We start from the raw sequence: 19,130 nt of genomic DNA, 5'->3' as shown, positions 1-19,130 counted from the left end.
TTCTAGGCCAGAAGTCAGAAATGAAATAACCGGGTCACCAAAAACGAGCTTAAACAACCACTCCATTATGTGAGCCTAACAGGACAGTGATATGCAGTTTATAGATTTTGTCTGTCCTAAAGCTGGAAACAGTGATCCCAAAAACGATCCACAAATAATCTTGAGTAAACAATGTAGGGCCAGATGTAGCAAGCCGTTTGCATGTCGCAAACTGCGAAAAACGCAGTTTGCGCCATGCAAACGGCCTCCCGTGATGCTCATTCCCAAATTGAGAGTCGGTACCGACTCGCAATTTGGGAATGTGACTCGCAAATAGGAAGGGGTGTTCCCTTCCTATTTGCGACTCGCATTACAATTCAGAATTGCTTTGTGACCGCGAATGCGGTCACAAAGCAACTCGCAGTTACCACCAGTGTCACACTGGTGGTAACTCATTCGCAAAAGGGAATGGGTCCCCATGGGACCCCTTCCCCTTTGTGAATGTCGACAAAAATATTTTTTCAGAGCAGGCAGTGGTCCTACGGACCACTGCCTACTCTGAAAAAAACGAAACCAAATGGTTTCGGTATTTTTTTCATTTTGCAACTCGTTTTCCTTTAAGGAAAACGGGCTGCAAAATGAAAAAAAAAACTGCTTTATTTAAAAAGCAGTCACAGACATGCAGGTCTGCTGACTTCAGCAGGCCACCATCCCTGTGAGTGCAGGGACTCGCTATGGGGTTGCAAAAAGTGACCCACCTCATTAATATTAATGAGGTGGGTATTTGCGACCCCATAGAGAGTCGCAGAAGGTGTCTGAGACACCATTCTGAAATTGCGAGTTGGTGCGACTCGCAATTTCAGACTCGCAAAAGCATATCTTGCTACATCTGGCCCGTAGTCTCTTAGGAACAAGACTGGCAGTGACATAACAAAAGACCCTGCAGCCCCAGTGGTGCGAGGGGGCCACAAGCTCCAAGGGGCCCTCAGCACAATACACCTGGCCTAAGAACTCCCAAGTACGTCCGGGTGGGTACATGGGGCCTTCATGTACTTTGCAGGGGTACCCCCTCAAATATCGTTACGTCACTGAAAAAGGGATCACGTTGAGCAGAGACGTGAGGACTGTACCGACATTGTCTATTGCCTCTTAATGGATCAAGAGGACGTCAACAATAAAAGGCCTTCGTGATCTGCAATCTGAAAGGATGAAGCGAGCATGCAACTAGGAACAGCGACTTGTATCTCTACACCAATTGCAGAATTGACTAAGTGAATATCTGATATGTGCTTTAAAGACCAATCCTGTTGCTTGCAGTATTAAGGCCAGGGAGAACCACAGGAACGTTGTGAAGTTAGGTCACATAAGACACCTACAGGCAACCCAGTAACTCTTGGGACCAAGGGGATAAATCAATAAAATATCAAGAACTGTTCCTTTGGTATAAAATACACACAAAAAACATTCCCCTGACTCATGTTCCACCCAAAGGTACATAAGACTCTTAAAAACTCTGGTTTCCCAATTATAGCTGGGTGTGGCTCCGTCACTGAACCCAATAGACAGGATCTTCATTTCATTAAACCATTTGTTGCACAGACAGAAATATACATGATGGTATTGATTTGATCAACTGCATCGAAAACTGCCTTTGAACGTGACAACCAGCTGTTCGTCACTTTGGTCAACCATTTTCTCCATACAAACTCCCTGCAGACGGAAGCCAATAGAGTTCTGACCATTGCCCTTAACTCACACCCTCTATCTGTAACCAGGTCCGCCAAATTCTTGATGTCCACCACGGAAGTTGCACTCATAAAGCACTGCTTTTGTTTCTAAAGCCACTTCTACTGCCAAATAAAAGGCGTACTGATGAAATTTTCTTTGGCTCCCAAACTGGCCATCCTTTTTATTAACTACAATGAGACTATCCACATCCTTAACATAAATTATTCACTTGAACACAGCATTACTATAGGGCACTGTTATACTGATGGCGTCTTAATGGTTTGGACAGGCAATGCTAGTGATGTCCATATACATCTATACAGGATAAATACCGTCTCTGGAGACAATCATACCATAAACTTTATTGATTTAAATGTGCAGATGGCAGAATGTATACAAGTTTGCTCAGGACACTAACAAAAAGAAACACTAGCCTTGCATTCTCTAGTCACCACCTATGTTGTCTCGGAGACAACCTAGGCCGGTTTCTTTGAGTTAGACTAAATTGTACATAGAAAGATAAACCTTAAGAAATCAGACATGTATTGAAGGATTCCTTGAGAGGACACCCAAAACAATTGCTCACGTAGACCAGGAAACTAACTTCTCTCCACTCGAGAAACTTTGCTTGTACCCAAACACAAAAAATCCCAACAAATAGACTTACTTTTGTGAATAAAAATTCTGTTTCTAGAAACAACCTTATGAAAATAAACATATTTTGAGTAATTCTAAATTTAGAAGGTAACACTTGAGAAACTACAATTTTCTTTCAAAAGTGGCAAAAACATTACAGATCACGTGGTCAAAACATGTGCCCCTAGCCCACGAACTAATGCATGTTTCACACAACTTGGAGGGTTACACCTGTCTTAGGGCTTTCAAAATGTGGTTCCTGTACCACCTGCAAATACACTGTCGACACCAAGTTCTTTTCCTATTAGAAAAAAACACTAACATCACATTCACAACTTCTAACTGTAATTCTGCCAATACACTATGTGCAATGTGGTGCCCTAGTGACAAGCTTATGCGTGAACAACTCAAAGGTTTAAAGTAAACATCCTCCAAACATATGAGCAGAACGAGATGTTAATCACCAAATGCACCTTGGTTGAACATTTCATACAGGTGCAACACCGAGCGGAAGAGCACGTTGGCAAAGCACTGAATCAATCACCCCTAATGCCTGTGTAGATGACATCCCAATACAGCTGCCATTTGTTTGAAGGCCTCTGGGTAGAACACCTGGACACGGTCCATGATGGACTCTATGGAAGTGATGTGCAGCTGGCAATGACATCACTCCCTTTGATATACTCAACATTCTAATGCCTGTACAACCTATGCTACATTTATGGTTACTAAGTGCACTTTTCACGATTAGTAATCGTGTGTGCAGCATCATCCATGAAAGCTCTTTCTCTAGTTTTACTACTCATATGCCACACTCTTGGGTACTAAGCAATGACTTCCCCGCGTGTTATCTTCTGTAAATCAGCCAGCTCATTTGAGGGCGCCGTTTCCAATCAGAGACCTTGACAATCGTGTATGTGGCATCTTACATGAAGCATCATCCATAAAGCGAGCTTAGCTTCTTCTGTCCTGCAGTCTCTAGCTTAGTATAATTAAATCCCTGGATCAACACGTAATTTATCCTCTTGCAGGACACCGATTACAGTGTCCGACTTCTGGGATTATCCATGCACCAATTCTGACCTCAATCAATTACACCGAGGTATCCCGGTATTGCGAGTACTCCTTATACCAGTGCTACTCTTCTGACTTTATACATGGCCTAGCGACCCATTTTCCGTGGGCATCTGTCTCTGGTTTTCACTTGTTAACACCTTTATAAGTCATGATTTGCACGTGAGATAATTGTAAACATCAACTATCGAACTGTTTGCTGTATCCGGTTGATTTTTTTTCGCTGTATATAAGATATCCTTTTTGGGTTTCAATTCAAGCTTTCCTTAAAATATTAGGAGAAAAAGATCGGAAATTATCCATAAGGAACCGCTGTGTCTGTTACTACAGTCACACATGTAAACTTTACCTAGTATTCGGACGCAGGGGCACACAAGGGATAGTTGTGATGTTAAGCTTTTAGGTCGACAAAGAACTTGGGAAGTAAGCCTCACTGCAGAAGGAATCAAACAGCCTCGGTCATCACTAAACACTTGAATTATCTAGAAAGAGGTAACATTAAACTAGTCAGTAAAAAAAAGTAGGCAGTTACTCTCTCTCCTCCTTTTACTTGTACATAGTGAAGGCTTGGAAGTTGAGCAGAAAGCCAGAAAGTGAATACTCTCATCCAGTGATGGATGATAATCGTAAGAGAATTCACTGAAAATGAATCACCTGCAGTGCAAGAATACAACCTTGCTGAGCATGGATTTGTCCTAACAGTCTTAGCACACTGGCTGAACTTAATAGTCTATTGTAGTCCAAGGCTTCCTTGAAGCCAAGGACCCCAATGAATCCTCTGAGAGACCCAGGCAGAGCCTAGATACCCAACCACAAAAACAGCAGGGTGGTAGCCTGTAGAAAAAGAAACTCGCATGATTGTATGTGCACAACGCATAAGCACATCCTAATACTTGGATTTGTATAGCATGGGTAATCACACATGAGAGTATCCAGACAGTGTCCTTAGACACAGGGAGATTAAGTGATTTGCCCAGAATCACAGGCTGTTGAGCAGACACCGAGCCTCGAACCTGGATCCAAAGCTCCAAAGTCGGCAGCCCTGGCTGTTTCACCACATCCTCTTTCCCTACCTCTAGTTTCAATGGCTGCACTATGAAGGTCAGCAAGGGACGTTGGGGTGCTCAGCCTTGGCATCAGTGCTCCGGCCTAGAAAGGTGACACTTAGTAGTTCAAGATCTCACATGGGGGCATGCAGAAAACAGGAACCAATATCACTAGCTTCTGTGACCTTAGAGAGGGCCAGAGACTAGATCACATATGGTTAAGCCATACTGACCCGCAAATTAAGGTTCACAGCGCCAACTGGCACTTGAGAAACTGCACGGATGAAACAATATCCTAATCCGACCTTGCACAATGAAATAGAGGTCTTGTGAGCAATGTACGGGCACAAATATCCATTAGAAGTAAACCCTGAGTGGAAATATGAGGACAAGGATGGGGCGTTCCTGGACTAGGGGGAGGCAGGAGAGTGAGCAAGTCTTCCATTATATTTGAAACACAAGAGTTCTAGGACTTTCACTGAGGCAACGGCGAAGGATGTGAGGCAGCAGGCATTCACTGAAGAGGGTTTCCACAATAGAGTTTTAACAGCATTTTTTAATTTGTGGGATATTAAAGGTCGGAAGAATATTCTCGTGGGGCTTGAAGAGGTATTGTAAAGACCCATAAAGAGAACGAAGGGTAGATGAGGGGGACTGGATGGTGGGAGAAGAGACACTAACGTAGGGTAAAATAAACTTGGCAAGGGAACTTATGAACATGGGGGCTCTCATTAAAAAGTCAAGAAAGAATTTCTACAAATTATATAATTGCTCGCATTTTAACCGTTTGTGAAAAGGAAGGTCAACCTCCTCTCAAAGGACATGCAGATGCAAACAGAACTGAAAATGCAGATATTTGCACGCTTAACACAAGCCCTCCTTGCAATATTCGAAAACTTCGAAAAGAAAAGGAAGTCCTATTCCACATACTAAAGAACAAATGAAATGGAACAGCTTCTCTGGCTCCCAAAAGCCAGCATTGGTATTAACACAATAATTCTCTCTGGAACTCAAAATCTCATTAGTGGCTCCTTAACCTACACATTACTACGGAGTGTAGATCATCCGTGATGAATCAAAGGAGGCCAATTCAGCAGATTACGTTCAATTTTCAACTGCGGTCCTCTGAGAGATAATTAAATACATTCGAGCAAGGTAGGTGGCAACATTCAAGTAGGAAAATTCATATTGTACTAGACAATGGTTAGGGAAAGCATACTATATTCCCAAATGGGCCATGTGAGTCAGTCACAAAAATGGCACGACTAATACCATGCCATGTGGAAGATGCAATTTTTTTTAAATAACACCCTTTGATGCAACCAAGCAGCGCTTAATAACAAGAATTTAATTACTGGAAAAACACTGGAATGTAAGAGTAAAGAGTCATTTTTCCATTTATACCAATGATGTGCCCCTACTAAACATTCCAAAATTCCTGCCTGAATTTGTAGCAGTAAAGGATGAGTGCATTTAGGTCAGAACTATTAACAGAGTACAAATGATTCTAAATTCCTGGCTGCGCTCTATGTGCAATCTCCAGGCCACTAAACCACATACATTGGGACAGACTACAGAATCTTGCCAAACTCAGTTTGGTGATCACTATTCACTATAGTGAGAGCAATAGTAGAAATTGACTCCGTGCAGTTTGAATCTGACAAGCAAGTGGTACTATGGCAATGCTTCCCATATTGTCCATTTACACTATGAGGCGGGCTTTTAAAGTTCAGTTTCCAAATTTCCAGACAGCACAGTTTGTCTGCGCTCTTGTGGTTGGGTGGTGAACTTTTCAAAGTCTGGCACCATGTCTTCCTGCCGAAATACACCAAAAACTGCAGAAGATCTGAATACTGGTTCAGTGCAGATTTCCCACTGGAAACTATGTACAGTCTACACAGGATCTAAGACTTCGTTCTACAACAGCTTAAAACCGAATTTAACACTGAAATCCGCCAAAAGCCTTACCGCTTTTTAAGAAGAGCTGTCGGGTCTATTCTTTCTATTTGGGGGGCAATCTTGCTATCGAGTTTTGCATTGTCACTGAGGCTTTTGTGTAATCTCACACCAGCCAGCCAAAACCAGAACTAGCAGCTCCATTTTGGAGTCAATTACAAGTCCTGGCTCAATTGCCATGGGGCTGACCGCTTCCTCCATTAAACTGCTGGGCATAATAAGGAATTCCCAGTGAAATCAGAACCAGAATTAGCAAACGTATTTATATACGACAAGGAGAATATCCCACTGTTGTGAACTTCGAACTCTAAAGACTCTGTCAAAACAGTCTTATTGAATTTGTGGGATATTTCGAAGATGCAGTCAGCGTTATCTAAGACACTGTTCAGGCAACAGGTGTAATTGGGTTGGACAAGACCTTCAGGCCATATGATTGCAGGCCCTTGAAAGAAAACTTAAAACCTTAAATTGAATCTGATGCTTAAATAGTAGACAGTACAGGGAGTGTCACGCTTCACCCGTGTGGTTGTATTTCTGGAGCTCAAAAAAAATATAAGCTGAATAGTCCTGTTCTGTGGTTGCAGGAGTTGCTTTACTTTGTTCTCAAAGATAACCAGGTTTACAGTGATGCCATAATCAAACTGAGCCAAGACCATAGATTTATTATTGCCCATATTTTTTTCTGATAAAAAAAAAAACAAGATCTTGTTCGGAGTACAAAAGAGAAGGTAATTCCTCAGTTCAACTTCCGGTTTTTCCTTGACACACTTAACTCTACACCCCAGAGTTAAAAGCACTGCTGGCAGCTGTAGCTCTGTGGGGTGGGGGTGGAAGGGCAGAGGGAAGGTAGAGGGTAGAAATATGGGACCTCGTAAGGAGGCCTTAATGCTTGTTTTTGAGCAGTGGTTCGACTTTATGGATCGCATATAACAAAGTGTCCAACTACTTCCTTTACCAGATGGGTGAACAATTAAGGATAAAAATGTTCACACTGATTTGTAACATTGTGTGTCCCAAACTGTGTTGTGTTACATGCTATACTATTACCAATCACCCCTTCCCAGGTAGTGCTCTGCAACATCAGCCAAGAACATTGTGGACATAGGCTGAATAGTGAGGTCAGTTAGCTGTTTTAGGCACCCGATCCTTCCCCATTTGTTGCTATTCTTGTATCCTGTCCTTACTATGTAGTAGTAGTAGTACACATTGGGGTTACCTTTTTGTTTTCGTCTTTGATTTGCCGGCTACCCTATTCCTAACAGACCCTTCTCACCTGTTCTACAACAGACCCCCCTCAGGGATGAGAGCCATTTTAATGAGACTGTTCCACGATTTGCCTTGTCCAACACCAGATTATATTTGTATCCTAATTCAAGCACAATAACTTCACCTTGATTCACCAATCTATGGCTCTCAGGTAATTATTGATGTTGGCCTTACTACAAAGTACATCGCATAAATGGAGTTTGATTTAGGGAACCTCAGTATGCATCTGATGTAGTTCGATTACATGGGTTAATGCCTTACTTCATCTGTTGAGGAGTAATGCTGATGGGATCATATTGGCCATACCCTGGTGCATTCCTGTTTTTATCTGCTGGCTTTCACTGCTGAAGAATAACTGGACCAACACAGACTGCATGTCTTTCCAATTCAGACTTGCAGTCTTCTTAGGACACTGTTCTACCATGTCACATACTGCAGATCGTTCAAAAAGAATCAACTGTTCCATCTACATTAACTAATATCAGAGAGGAGCTTCTAGTTAATGAGATTTTAACATTTTTTGTGGGTCTAAATCCTAAAAAGCTGTTAGATTAATCTGTGATCAACACTGGCGGCCCTCGCAGGGCAACACCTGCAGCACGTGCTGCCCTTGTTTGAGGCAGGGCGCATCACAGTGTGTTGTGAGGGTACCACCTAAACCACACAACCCCTCTCCCTAAGGATGGGCTGGTGAAGAGGGGTGAAGCATCATTTTTCTTTTCTCCGCGTTTCTAGACATGTCTAACTTGCTGATGCTCGCATTGCGATAGTAAACGGGTCCTTTTAGCAAGCTAGTTTTCCAAGGAGTGTTAATGTGAGTCCATTAGCAGGAGATATTTGCATATCAAAGGCTATTATTGCGCTCGCAACCAAGTGGGTTGTTCAACCCATAATTACCTATAAAACAAGGCAAAAAGCAAGGAACTTAATTTTACTGCACATTTCACATTTAATTTACAGACCTTGGGCACAGGTAGCACACTTTACTAAGAATGTATAAGTAAATAAAATATGCCAATTGGGTAGATGCCAATGTTACCAAGTTTTAGGAAAAGAACACAAGCACTTTAGCACCGGTGGGCAGTGGTAAAGTGCACAGAATCCTAAGGCACGCAAAAACAGGAGGTCTGAAGGCAAAAACGTTATGGTAACCACGCCAAGGATGCCAGGAGTAATACACAAACTTGGTGGAAGAGGTTTACTGCCGAGGTGCAAGGAGCAAGGGCAAAGCAGCAAGTGATCAACAAAACAAGCTACTGTTATTAAAGTGCTAAGAAAGTATTTGTCTGAAGGAATCCACTTGTGACGAAAGGAAGCGCAGAGCTGCTAGCTGAAACATGCACTCCAAAAGGATTGCTACAAAAAAAGCTAAACTGTCAAAAGGCAAGATGATGTAATCTTATGTTCACAACAAAGCACTTTTTGTAATCGTCCACAATGTTGTGAGTACCCTAAAGGGGAAACAAAAAAAACAGGCAAGGTAGGCAATGGGACATGGGCCGATGGGTTTGCGGCCGTGGTGGGACCTTTTTTTTTTTTTTGGGGGGGGGACTTAGCAGTCCAATTAGCCAGGGCTGTCCCCGTATCCACTGTAGTGACCAACATGAAGGGCTGTTATAACAGCCTGTGCATTCATATACTGAGCCTGACCCACGTCATGCCCGCTGTTCGTTAGAGGCAGAGTGACAATGGGATGCTCATTCTGTCACAGTGTGAGGTAGGCCTGCCCCCTGGCTCCCTCCAGGTGCGACAGAGGCCTCAAAGAGCTGCTGATGGGAAGCCATTAGCACTCGTTCTTTGCAGAAGAATGGGATAGAGAGGGACTGGAAAGTTAGGGTGGTGGGGGGGGGGGGGTTTGGAGGGGGGGGGGGGAAGAGAGGTTTGAGCTGGTGGGGTCCAGCGAGGGAGCTCCTCAAGTTATTTGTGTGGGGGAATTGGGGGGAAATTTGTCTATGTTGTTCTCCTTTCCCTGCCAGATATTAATTACTGCAGTCAACTGATAAAGCATGTGATCTTAACCAACTTTGAAATTGGGGAACTGGGTTTGACTCCCAATTTCAGCTCACCACTCTGATTTTAGGCGAATCACTTAATCTCCCCATACCTAAAAACATAAAACAATTAATTTGGTATGTAATTTGGTGTTTGCATGAAGCGTTCTAATGCTTTTAGGCTACGTTTGTGCTATGTAAAACTGCAAAAAAAAATACTCATCTGTCTTCCCTGCCCCTCTCATTGAAAGTCAAACTGCCCACTGAATCTTGTGGCACAGTTAGTCCATCACCTGTCCATTTTGCTGAATGTCAAGCAGCCTTCTGCATCCACTTGTGCGATGTAATGCCTAATACAGCAATTTGAGTTGTATGGCCTGTAGTACTTCATTTATTACATATTCTACACCCCAGTTTTTTATTTCTACAGCACTCTAGTCGTCCATACTGCAGTTCATTTTGCAGAGTGCCCATATCCACAGTTAACTTAGAAGCTTCTCGCTCTGGAACACAGAAAACATGGTGTTTTTGTGTGCCTTTGCACTCCTTACCTTGTTTGATAAGTAGTTTCACCACATCACCCCCTCCCCTTGCTGGACCATCAGTTGCAGGCCATGGTGGGAGTGAGGAAGGTGGGTGCATGCAGGGGCCTCCCAGGGGGACCATATTCACCTAAGATCCCTGGAGCACCAGTAGCCCTGTGCTTTTCTTGAACTCTCCCGTCAGGCCATCACCCTGAGGCTACAGTGGGCTGAGGATGGGGTAAGGGAATTGGCCTCCCTAGAAGCCAGGTGTTGGTGGTCACCTCGGTTCCAGCATCTTTAGGGCATTAGTGGAGAGTTTGTGATGTGTTGTGTTGTGTTTGCACAGGCCTTGTTGTGAGGCTGACTTTACCAGACAGGAACAAAACACAGGATATAGCATTATGGTCAAAGCTGCCATGGTGCAACTAGGGAAGTAGGTTAGAGTTACAGATTCAGCTCAACATCCTATGATTCTGGGCAAATCCCCTAATCTCCCTAGCTGAAATAAACAAGCATTTGCAATGCAGGGGGTCATGCGTTTGCTCGAGTTAGAGCTATAAGCGCTGTCAATTACTAACTGGACAAATTGAAAATAAAAAGTAAAACAGTTGACATAAGCGAGGCGATTCAAAGCGCCATGGCCGCCATGAACATGAGCACAAAGGACACACAAAAAGAAAAAGAAGTTATTTTGCAGTCAACCGTACCGGCAAACATGCAGTTATCAATGTGACAGGGTCGAGGGCCAAGGCAGTAACAAAATTGCCCCAAGGAGGGATAAGTGTAAAGCATTTACCAAAGATAAAAGGATTTTTGAAAGGCAAGCCCAAGAACCAGTGATAGTGATGGAGGTACATGCGGTGGGCAGGATTAAAAACCCACAGAAAGATCTTAACACATCAGAGCGCCTGCGCTCGACCCAAAAATTAATTTGGTTTGTACAATTGAACTGGTGCTCATGTAAACTGCTCCAATGCTTTTGGGCAGAGTTCACACTATATAAAACTACAACAACAACAGGAAGAAAAAAATGAACGATTCGGTAACGGGGGCCTCTTTTTTTTTTTTTTTTTTAAAGCCCGGGCCTAATTGTAATCCAAATCCGACCCTGAAAACATGCACACTTTCAAAGAGTTGCACTCCAGAGATTATCCAGTTGGCTACAATGATGCACGTGCTGCATTCTGACAAGAAAGACCTATTGTTAAGGCTAAACCAGCAGAGAAGAATGCAAGATATTGTTAAAATGACATACAACAGAAATCTCAGCGCCTCATTTATCTAATTAGCCAACTACGTTCTAATGATAAAGGGTTCAAAAGTGTCCAAATAATAAAAATCGTCTCCTATTCCTAATTATAAGGTAATTCCTAGGGACAGGAGGTAAAGTACGACTTCCATACAGCCTAGGAAACCGTGGCCTCCTGGGAAATTATCTCCCTTCTAATGTTTCAACATGAAAAGGCATTTTCTGTAATTAAAAACCTAAAGCAAGAAGAAACAGTAATTGCACATATGTCCCAGCCCTCCCTGTTTGGCTGCCAATCAAGGCAGCAGGAGCATCCAAAAAGCAACATGAATACAGGTCCTCCTAAGAACTCATCGGACGAAACAATGCGTGTCCATCTGCATTAAAAGAGGCGCTATTCCGGCAATGCCGTCAGTTTATCCTTTTGCGTTCGTAAGACTTACAAAAATACAAAGATTGTGCATTTTTAGCTATCAAGGCAACAGCAGCCACTTGGGCAGACGTGGAACCTCTTTCACTGCCACCGTTGGTCCTATAAAAAGGCATCTCAACCTACGAAATACACGTTAAGTTCCCAGAACACCACGACAACGTGAAGTGTTTTTAATGGGAAGGGTATGAGAACAGTGTTTTTGATTTGTGTGCCATCTCAGGCCTGTCAGACGGAGACGCACATTAATTACAAGAGCCAAGTTGTACCGCAATGCTGCAGCAGGGCCCTAGCTTCAGGGGGGTTTTACACCCTCTAATGTATTTTCTAGGAAATAGTTGGGTGCAGGTGCTTTCGGTCGGTCTGGTAAGGTGAGAGGTGTGTCATATTTCACACAAAAAGTATACATAAACACAGACGAAATCGCACACGCACGTCTTTCCAGACTTACTTCCTGGCAGAGGAGAACAACATCATCCCCCTGGAACAATCTGGATTTAGGCGCAATCATAGTACCTTGGACAACATTGCCGTGTTACAAGTTATCTCAGAAAAATATGTGAAACTGAGAGGCGGGATGGTATATGCCGCCTTCATTGATTTTTCCACTGCTTTTGATAAAGCGGATAGAGATCTATTATGGGAAAAGTTGGCCAGCATGGATGCCTCTATTCCTCTTAGAGTTAGTTATAGCTCTCCACTCCAATACGTGGTGTAGAATTCTTCTAGGGGGTGATAATGGTCTATCCCATAAAATATCCACTCTGAATGGGCTAAAGCAATGTTGCCTACTGGTGCCCTTGCTTTTTTCCTTATACATCTCAGATTTTCCTTCTTCCCTGACTCAGAGCAAGAGATTTCCCCCGCAATTAGGTGGGTACCCAATATGTTGTCTCTTATACGCCGATATCATAATTTTGGGGGGGGGGGGGGGGGGGTGGAATAAAAATAGATGACTTTTCCCGATTTCCACTGGTCATTGGGAAAGCAAAAACTAGAAATAGTGGAATCATATCCTTTTTAGGAAAATATCTTGCGGGAACCATAGATATGTTGCTCACATTGCCTCCAATAAATCGAAGGCCGACTGTCAGGCAAGAGGTCTAGGGGCACTATATACAGCTACAAGGAAAAGGCACTTTTCATATCTCTTATCAGTATATAGAGACAGAATTCCCACATCCCTTCTGTATGGTGTGGAATTCACAGATATCTCTAAATGGGGGTTCCTGAATTAGTCGGAAGGAAAAATCCTTAGAAAACTCTTGTCTGTTAACACTGCTATTTCGGTGGTGGCCTTAAGGCTGGAAATGGGGCTCCAAAGTGCGAACGTTCAAGGTTTAGCAGTGATTATACGCTTGGCCACTTCACTTATAAGGAGTGAGGAAAACACCATAAGATCTGTACTAAGGAAAGAACTCTTTCCAGAAAAGAGTAAGGCCAAATACTTCTTTTATAAGACCTTTTTACGCTCTTGAAAGGTTGGAGCTGGACCGAAGCCTGGTCCTGGAACTATATCCAAATTGCACTTGAAAGTTAAACTGAAGCAGGCAACATGGGCATTGAGTTTTCAGCTAGACCTTGAGAGGTTAAAAAAAAAAAAAAAAAAAAAAAAAAAAAAAAGTTATTTTATGAATTTCGCAAATACCCTAGCAATAACAAAAACATAACCTTATATTAAATGGAATATTCCACACAAAGTTAGGCGCTTCTGTATGCTGCTTTGCCAGGGTTTGCTCCCTTTGAATACACTCCTGGTGAAATGACACTGTACACCTAAAGAGTGCAATTTTTGCCTTGCCGAAACTCAAGACTTAATCCTCCTCTTATTTGCCTGCCCATCCCTTGCCTCATTCCGGCGTAAATGGCTAAAACCAATTTGTCTTCAGCACTCTTTGTTGTCTGCATCTGAGTTCCTCTGAGCCTTGTACGATTCACCTAATTAACTATTGTTTTATAACTTTTAATTTTTTTCAAATGTTTCTTCTATTTTTTTCTAAGTGTATATGCTGAAAAGCAAGCTTATTGATTTATAAGTAAACAGGCATTAGGTTCTATGAGATAAAATAATAAGGTGGTCTCGGTATGATATTGCACCTTATTATTCCCACATCCCATAAGAGATTGGGCAATAGTATATATCATATGCTTATATGAGGGGTTCTGTGGTGAGGTCGAACAAGACAACTGACGTTCTCATTCGTTTGTAACTACATGATTTATACGTGGCTTATGTAGAGAAGCACCTTAGTAAGATGCACATAAGGAAGAATTGGGTTTGGTCTATGAACACTTCATTTTGTGCATGTCTATATTTGCAGTATTATGGGCAGATGGGCAACGTTCTAGACTGTGTACGTGTATATTATATTCTATTGTTTCAATTATAGTGTTCCATTTGTACCCTTGCACTCAGCACTTTTTAGGTCAAATATGGATGGTAACAAGCTTAAACTGCCTAATATTCTTGCACTTAACGATGTTCTGATTGCACTGATGTGCGCATTTGCACCATTTTATTTTTTGTATTTTTTCATAGGAGCAAAGTAGTGTGCAACCATAAGTTCGGAAAAGGTATTGCTGAGCACTTTTATAGAACTTTATTGTATAAATTTTAAACACGTCCAACTAGATTTTAGGTGTAAAGAGGGTAGAGACAGAAGTATTGTTTTACTGTTTATTCTTATATGGACCTCAATCGAGTTCCAAAACATAAATAAATAAAATTGAATTGACTGTGAGGTGTCTGTTGTATTTCACACAAAATGTATACATAAATACAGACGAAAACGCACACACTTTCCATCCCATTTTGAATGTCTTCAAAAATGTTGGTTATTTTACCAAATATACAGTTATCTTCACTTAGTAACTCTCCTAAGTTCACCTTCCTTCTCCCTTTTCCCTGCCTCTTTAGTCCCTCTCATGTGCCCTGCTTGCCCTATATTGCATTTTGACATTGAACACCAGCGTGATTGTTGGGAAATGTGAAGCTCTCACAGACTCAATCTTACTGGCCAAGCTATGCCCCTGTGTGTCAGTTTACCGCTGTACCTCTTCCCTCTAGGACATCCACCTACATCAACCCCAGTGGCAGAAGGCCGAGTCCTTGTTTATGCAGTTCTCCAATTCACTGGCATCTTACCTTGGCAACTTTGATGATGTCAGGAATGTGCAGATACGCCTGGACTGGGGGCAACCCTTTGCCAATGATGTAAGCCTCGTCGGCCTTCTGTCTGTGCATCTGCCCGGTGTCTTGCTCAGAATACACCGCCACCGTTCGGATTCCTAGCTCGGTGCATGCTCTGAATACGCGGATCGCAATCTCACCTGTGGAAATTGGATACAACAGCTCAGGCATACTTCCTAACGGTTACTATGTGTATATGTATTGCACTCATACCAATAACACATACTATAAGACACAAATTTGACATGGGTCTCTGATTACAGGACAGACAATGCTCTAAGAAAAAGTTACTTAACCGTGACAACGATTCCAGGTGTAAAACTGAATCCGAAACTTCAGAGCTCCCAAGTCGTCGGAAGGGTGTGCTGGCTTCATATCAACACCAGAAAAGGCGACTGGTGATGTCACTGAAGCGACTGCTCAGACACAAAATCAGTTTCAGCCATTTTCCCAGCCTTCCAGGAGAGTGTTGGACTGACTGGCATCAGTTGAATAATACAGTGCCAACAATTTGAAAGAATCTTATTAACTTTCCATACAACCGTTCCCTCAAAAGGGAAGACGGGCAGGTCAATGAGGAATATGCATGCAGATAACAGTATCCACCAGAAAAACTGCTACCACTGGTAAGTAACTTTCTCTTCTGATGAATACTTCTACCTGCTGATTACTCACCTATAGTGCTGATTGCAGAGCAATACCCTCCCCATGGAGGAGGGTTTATCAATGGTTAGACAAGGAAGTCCTGTAGCACAGTTCTGCCAAAATGCTTATCCATACGCACTTCACTCGGCAAAAGCGTGTTGCCCACATCGCCACCTTGAAGATGTCTACAATGGAAACTCCCCTGACAAGGGCAGGAGTTGTGACTTGGCCCTGGTGGAACGAGCCCAGTCTCTTTCTGCAGTGAGGGGGCAGGTATCTGTTGGAATGATCTCAGCAGGTTTTGGTCACTCTCGAGAAGGCCCCTTTTTGTACTGCCTTCCCCTTCTTAGCTCAGCAGTAACTGACAATGAGCTGATTATTCAGACCTCTGTCCTTGGTGCAGTAGAGTTAACACAAACGTGTCACGATGGAAAGAGGTAAAAAGAGGGTCGGAGCTACGAGCTTGTAACTCGTTCATCCTTCTGACTGTGTTTATTGGTGGCTATTGCCTCAGTTTTAACCTCAACATCCTTAAGGGTCAACTATGCAGGGGCTTAAATCGAGTTCCAATAAACAGCAGCACTAGATTAAGGTCCCACTTAGGTACAACAAAGGGGGCTGGAGAATAAATGTGTCAACCACTTCAAAAAGTGCATAGCAATGAGAGACTTAAGATAGATGGTTGGGCTGGCAGACAGAGTAATGAGGACAAGTAAGCTAAATACCCCTCAACTGTGTCTATTTTAACAACCCCTTTAAGCAAGAGACAGTGCACATCTGTAGGACCTGCGATAGTTTAGCCAGCAAAGGAGGTTGGGGGTGGGGAAGAGAGATGCTCACACATTACCGTGCACACACCGTGCAATAGATTTGTTCCATATGCCCAAGCACGCAGATTAGGTGTAGGCAGCCCCCTAATAGTGATGTCCACCACTTCCAGTGTTAGGTGAAAAGAACTCCGTTGTCCCGTCTCAACCTCCAAGCAAGTAGGTGGAGTCCTCATATTCAGGTGCAGAATCGTTACCTCCGACTGGGATAGAAGGTCTAGCCTGCATGGTAGATGCATCTGGGGTCATGTTGATAAGTGTAGAAGGTCCGCATACCGCACCCACCTTGGTCAAGCTTTCGCAATAAGTATGAACTGGGCCAGTGTTGGTGAATATTCCTTAGACCCAGTGGAATCAAGAGTTTTTGGTGTGGGGTGGGGGGTTGGGGGGTTGTGAGAGGAGGGAGGCAATGCCAAACTGATATCGGACAGTTCTGCATTTTTCAGTATTGATGAAGAGGAGCTACCAGCCCGGAGCACTTTAAAGAGGACAAGCCACATGACAAATGTCCCACTGGGTGAGGATGTCCTCGATTCTATATCAGGACCGGAGGCGAGGATTATGCAGATCTTTCTTCACTTTTTATTAAACAGCAAGTTAAAAGTTAAACAAAGAATACACAAAAAAACTACAAGTTCCATAAGGCCACCGCCATGGTAACCAGTGTCCAATGAGGATCCGCTCCCAATGCTGGTATAAATATCCCCGAGTGCGTCATTCGTCCTCTTTCTTCACTGCTTCAGTCAGATAAGTGCCTCTCTGCCTCCCAGTTATTACGCTTGTATTTTGGTTAATGTATGTTTATTGCTTGAAATGCACGTTTCTCCTCAGGCTTATTCTGTTTTAGCAACAGGTGTTGCTACGAGCGTGTCTCCCGCGCAGGAGGCGTTCCGCCCGAGCGCTTTTAGTTTTATTGTGGAGACGCGTTGGACCCGACAGAGGGCGTGTGCAAACATTTTAACGCGCGTTGAGCGCTCGTGTGTTTCAAAAACACTTTCATTTTCTATATTTAGCATTTTTCTTTTGTGCTTTGTTTCCCTACCCTGTGACACCATTTTGATAGGATTTAACCCCTTTTGGGGAGACTTTATTCCAGCAATTGCTGCCTCTTTATTGTGACAGAGGGGTTAGGGAATACCATTTGTATAATTTTATTGGGTGTTCTGTCACAATAAATTTCTCCGAGTCTCAGGATGCAGTCCTCTCAGGACCATGAGCCTTTTGCTAACATGCCCCCAGGTGAGGGACCCTCTCACCGTACCCTGGGGTGGCTGCCCTGTTCTCGCAGGCTATTTCTCACGCCCTCGCCCCTCTTAAAGAAAACGTGGCTAGGCTCACAGAACAGGTGTCCAAAGGGACGGGCATGTATGGCGTGACGGGAGCGGAGGGTGGAAACTCTACCCTATCGGCCCCCAAGAAATCACGCAAGCGCGACGTGGGGCACCTGAACGATGTTGAATTTTTGTCAAGCACCTTCTCCAAGAGTGCGCACGCGCATAAGCGTTTACCCTCCCGGGAGGGTTTGCTACCCAGTGCAATTGGTGACAGGCTTCACCACATATGGAACCCTGATATTGGGTCACCTTAAGGCATCCCTGGAGACTCAGATGATGATTCCTCATCTTTGGATGATGAGTCCAGTCGCCCTTGGTGCCCCGGAGCTGCCATGCCAGATCCTTCTGATCTGGGAGATTCTGACTCCGATATGTTTGAACCGGAGGGGATTTACCATCCGCGTTCCTCGGAGTGGCGTCTAGACCACAAGGTGGCAGAATATGTTGCCAGTAAAATTAGACAACCTCTGGACAAAGAGGTGCGTGCCTGTTTACGGGCGGAATGCCCACGCCCGTCTTTGTCGGATAAGGTCGCGTTCACGCCCGATATAGACCCCAAAATGTGTACCTTTTTTGCCAAGTACACTAAGGACCCCAAGAAGGGGATTGACCGATCCTGGAGGGCATGCCAGGATAAACTCCTCAATGTGTTGGGACCCCTCACACAGATAATTCAATTGGCGGAACGTGCCAAGCAATCAAACACACCCCTTCAGATGGACATTGTAGCGGGGTGGGCCCAGAGAGCTGTCCGTCTCCTGGGCAATGCAAGCTGTGCCATTTCGGCTGAAAGGCGCCGGTCTTTGCTCATCAAAATAGACCCCAAATTAGGGGAGCTTTCTAACTCTGAGGCAGGGGCTATTGCCCAAGGCAATTTATTTGGCGACCCTTTTGTTAAAGAATTGGGAAAATTTGTTGCCACTTTTTCTTCTCTCGACAAGGCCCAATCATCCATCAAAAAGATCTTCCCGAATAAGGTTTTTGGCGGGGCCGGACGAGGCAGGGGTCGCTCTTCCGGCCGCCAGTACCAACAAGGCCCTTGTTCCTTCCGGAACAATGGTTGGCGGGATGGTCGACAGGGAACGTTCTTCCCCAACAGAGGCAGGGGGAAAGGCAGAGCTAACAGGAGTGCACGAGGAGCAACTAATGCCCACGGAGGACCTTCTGGTAAGGCTTATACCTTTTTCCCCTCAAAACTTTGGAGGGAGATTAAGTTTTTTCAAGAACAATTGGAGTTGCATCACCTCCGACGCCT

At 43.8% G+C, this 19,130-nt stretch overlaps 1 protein-coding gene across 3 annotated transcripts in view; it reads right to left on the bottom strand.

Moving 5' to 3' along the window:
- Positions 1-19,130, bottom strand: part of PC (pyruvate carboxylase) — a 1,846,452-nt gene that overhangs the window by 1,352,574 nt on the left and 474,748 nt on the right. For all 3 annotated transcript variants that reach the window (XM_069207836.1, XM_069207837.1, XM_069207835.1), the window contains one exon: positions 15,025-15,209. In XM_069207836.1, the coding sequence (XP_069063937.1) occupies positions 15,025-15,209 (185 nt within the window). The remainder of the gene's footprint in view (positions 1-15,024; positions 15,210-19,130) is intronic.

Source organism: Pleurodeles waltl, chromosome 9 (genome assembly GCF_031143425.1).
Source record: "Pleurodeles waltl isolate 20211129_DDA chromosome 9, aPleWal1.hap1.20221129, whole genome shotgun sequence".
Lineage (NCBI taxonomy): Eukaryota > Metazoa > Chordata > Amphibia > Caudata > Salamandridae > Pleurodeles > Pleurodeles waltl.
Note: the sequence above shows the minus strand (reverse complement) of the source record. Positions and strands in the feature narration are given on the sequence as shown.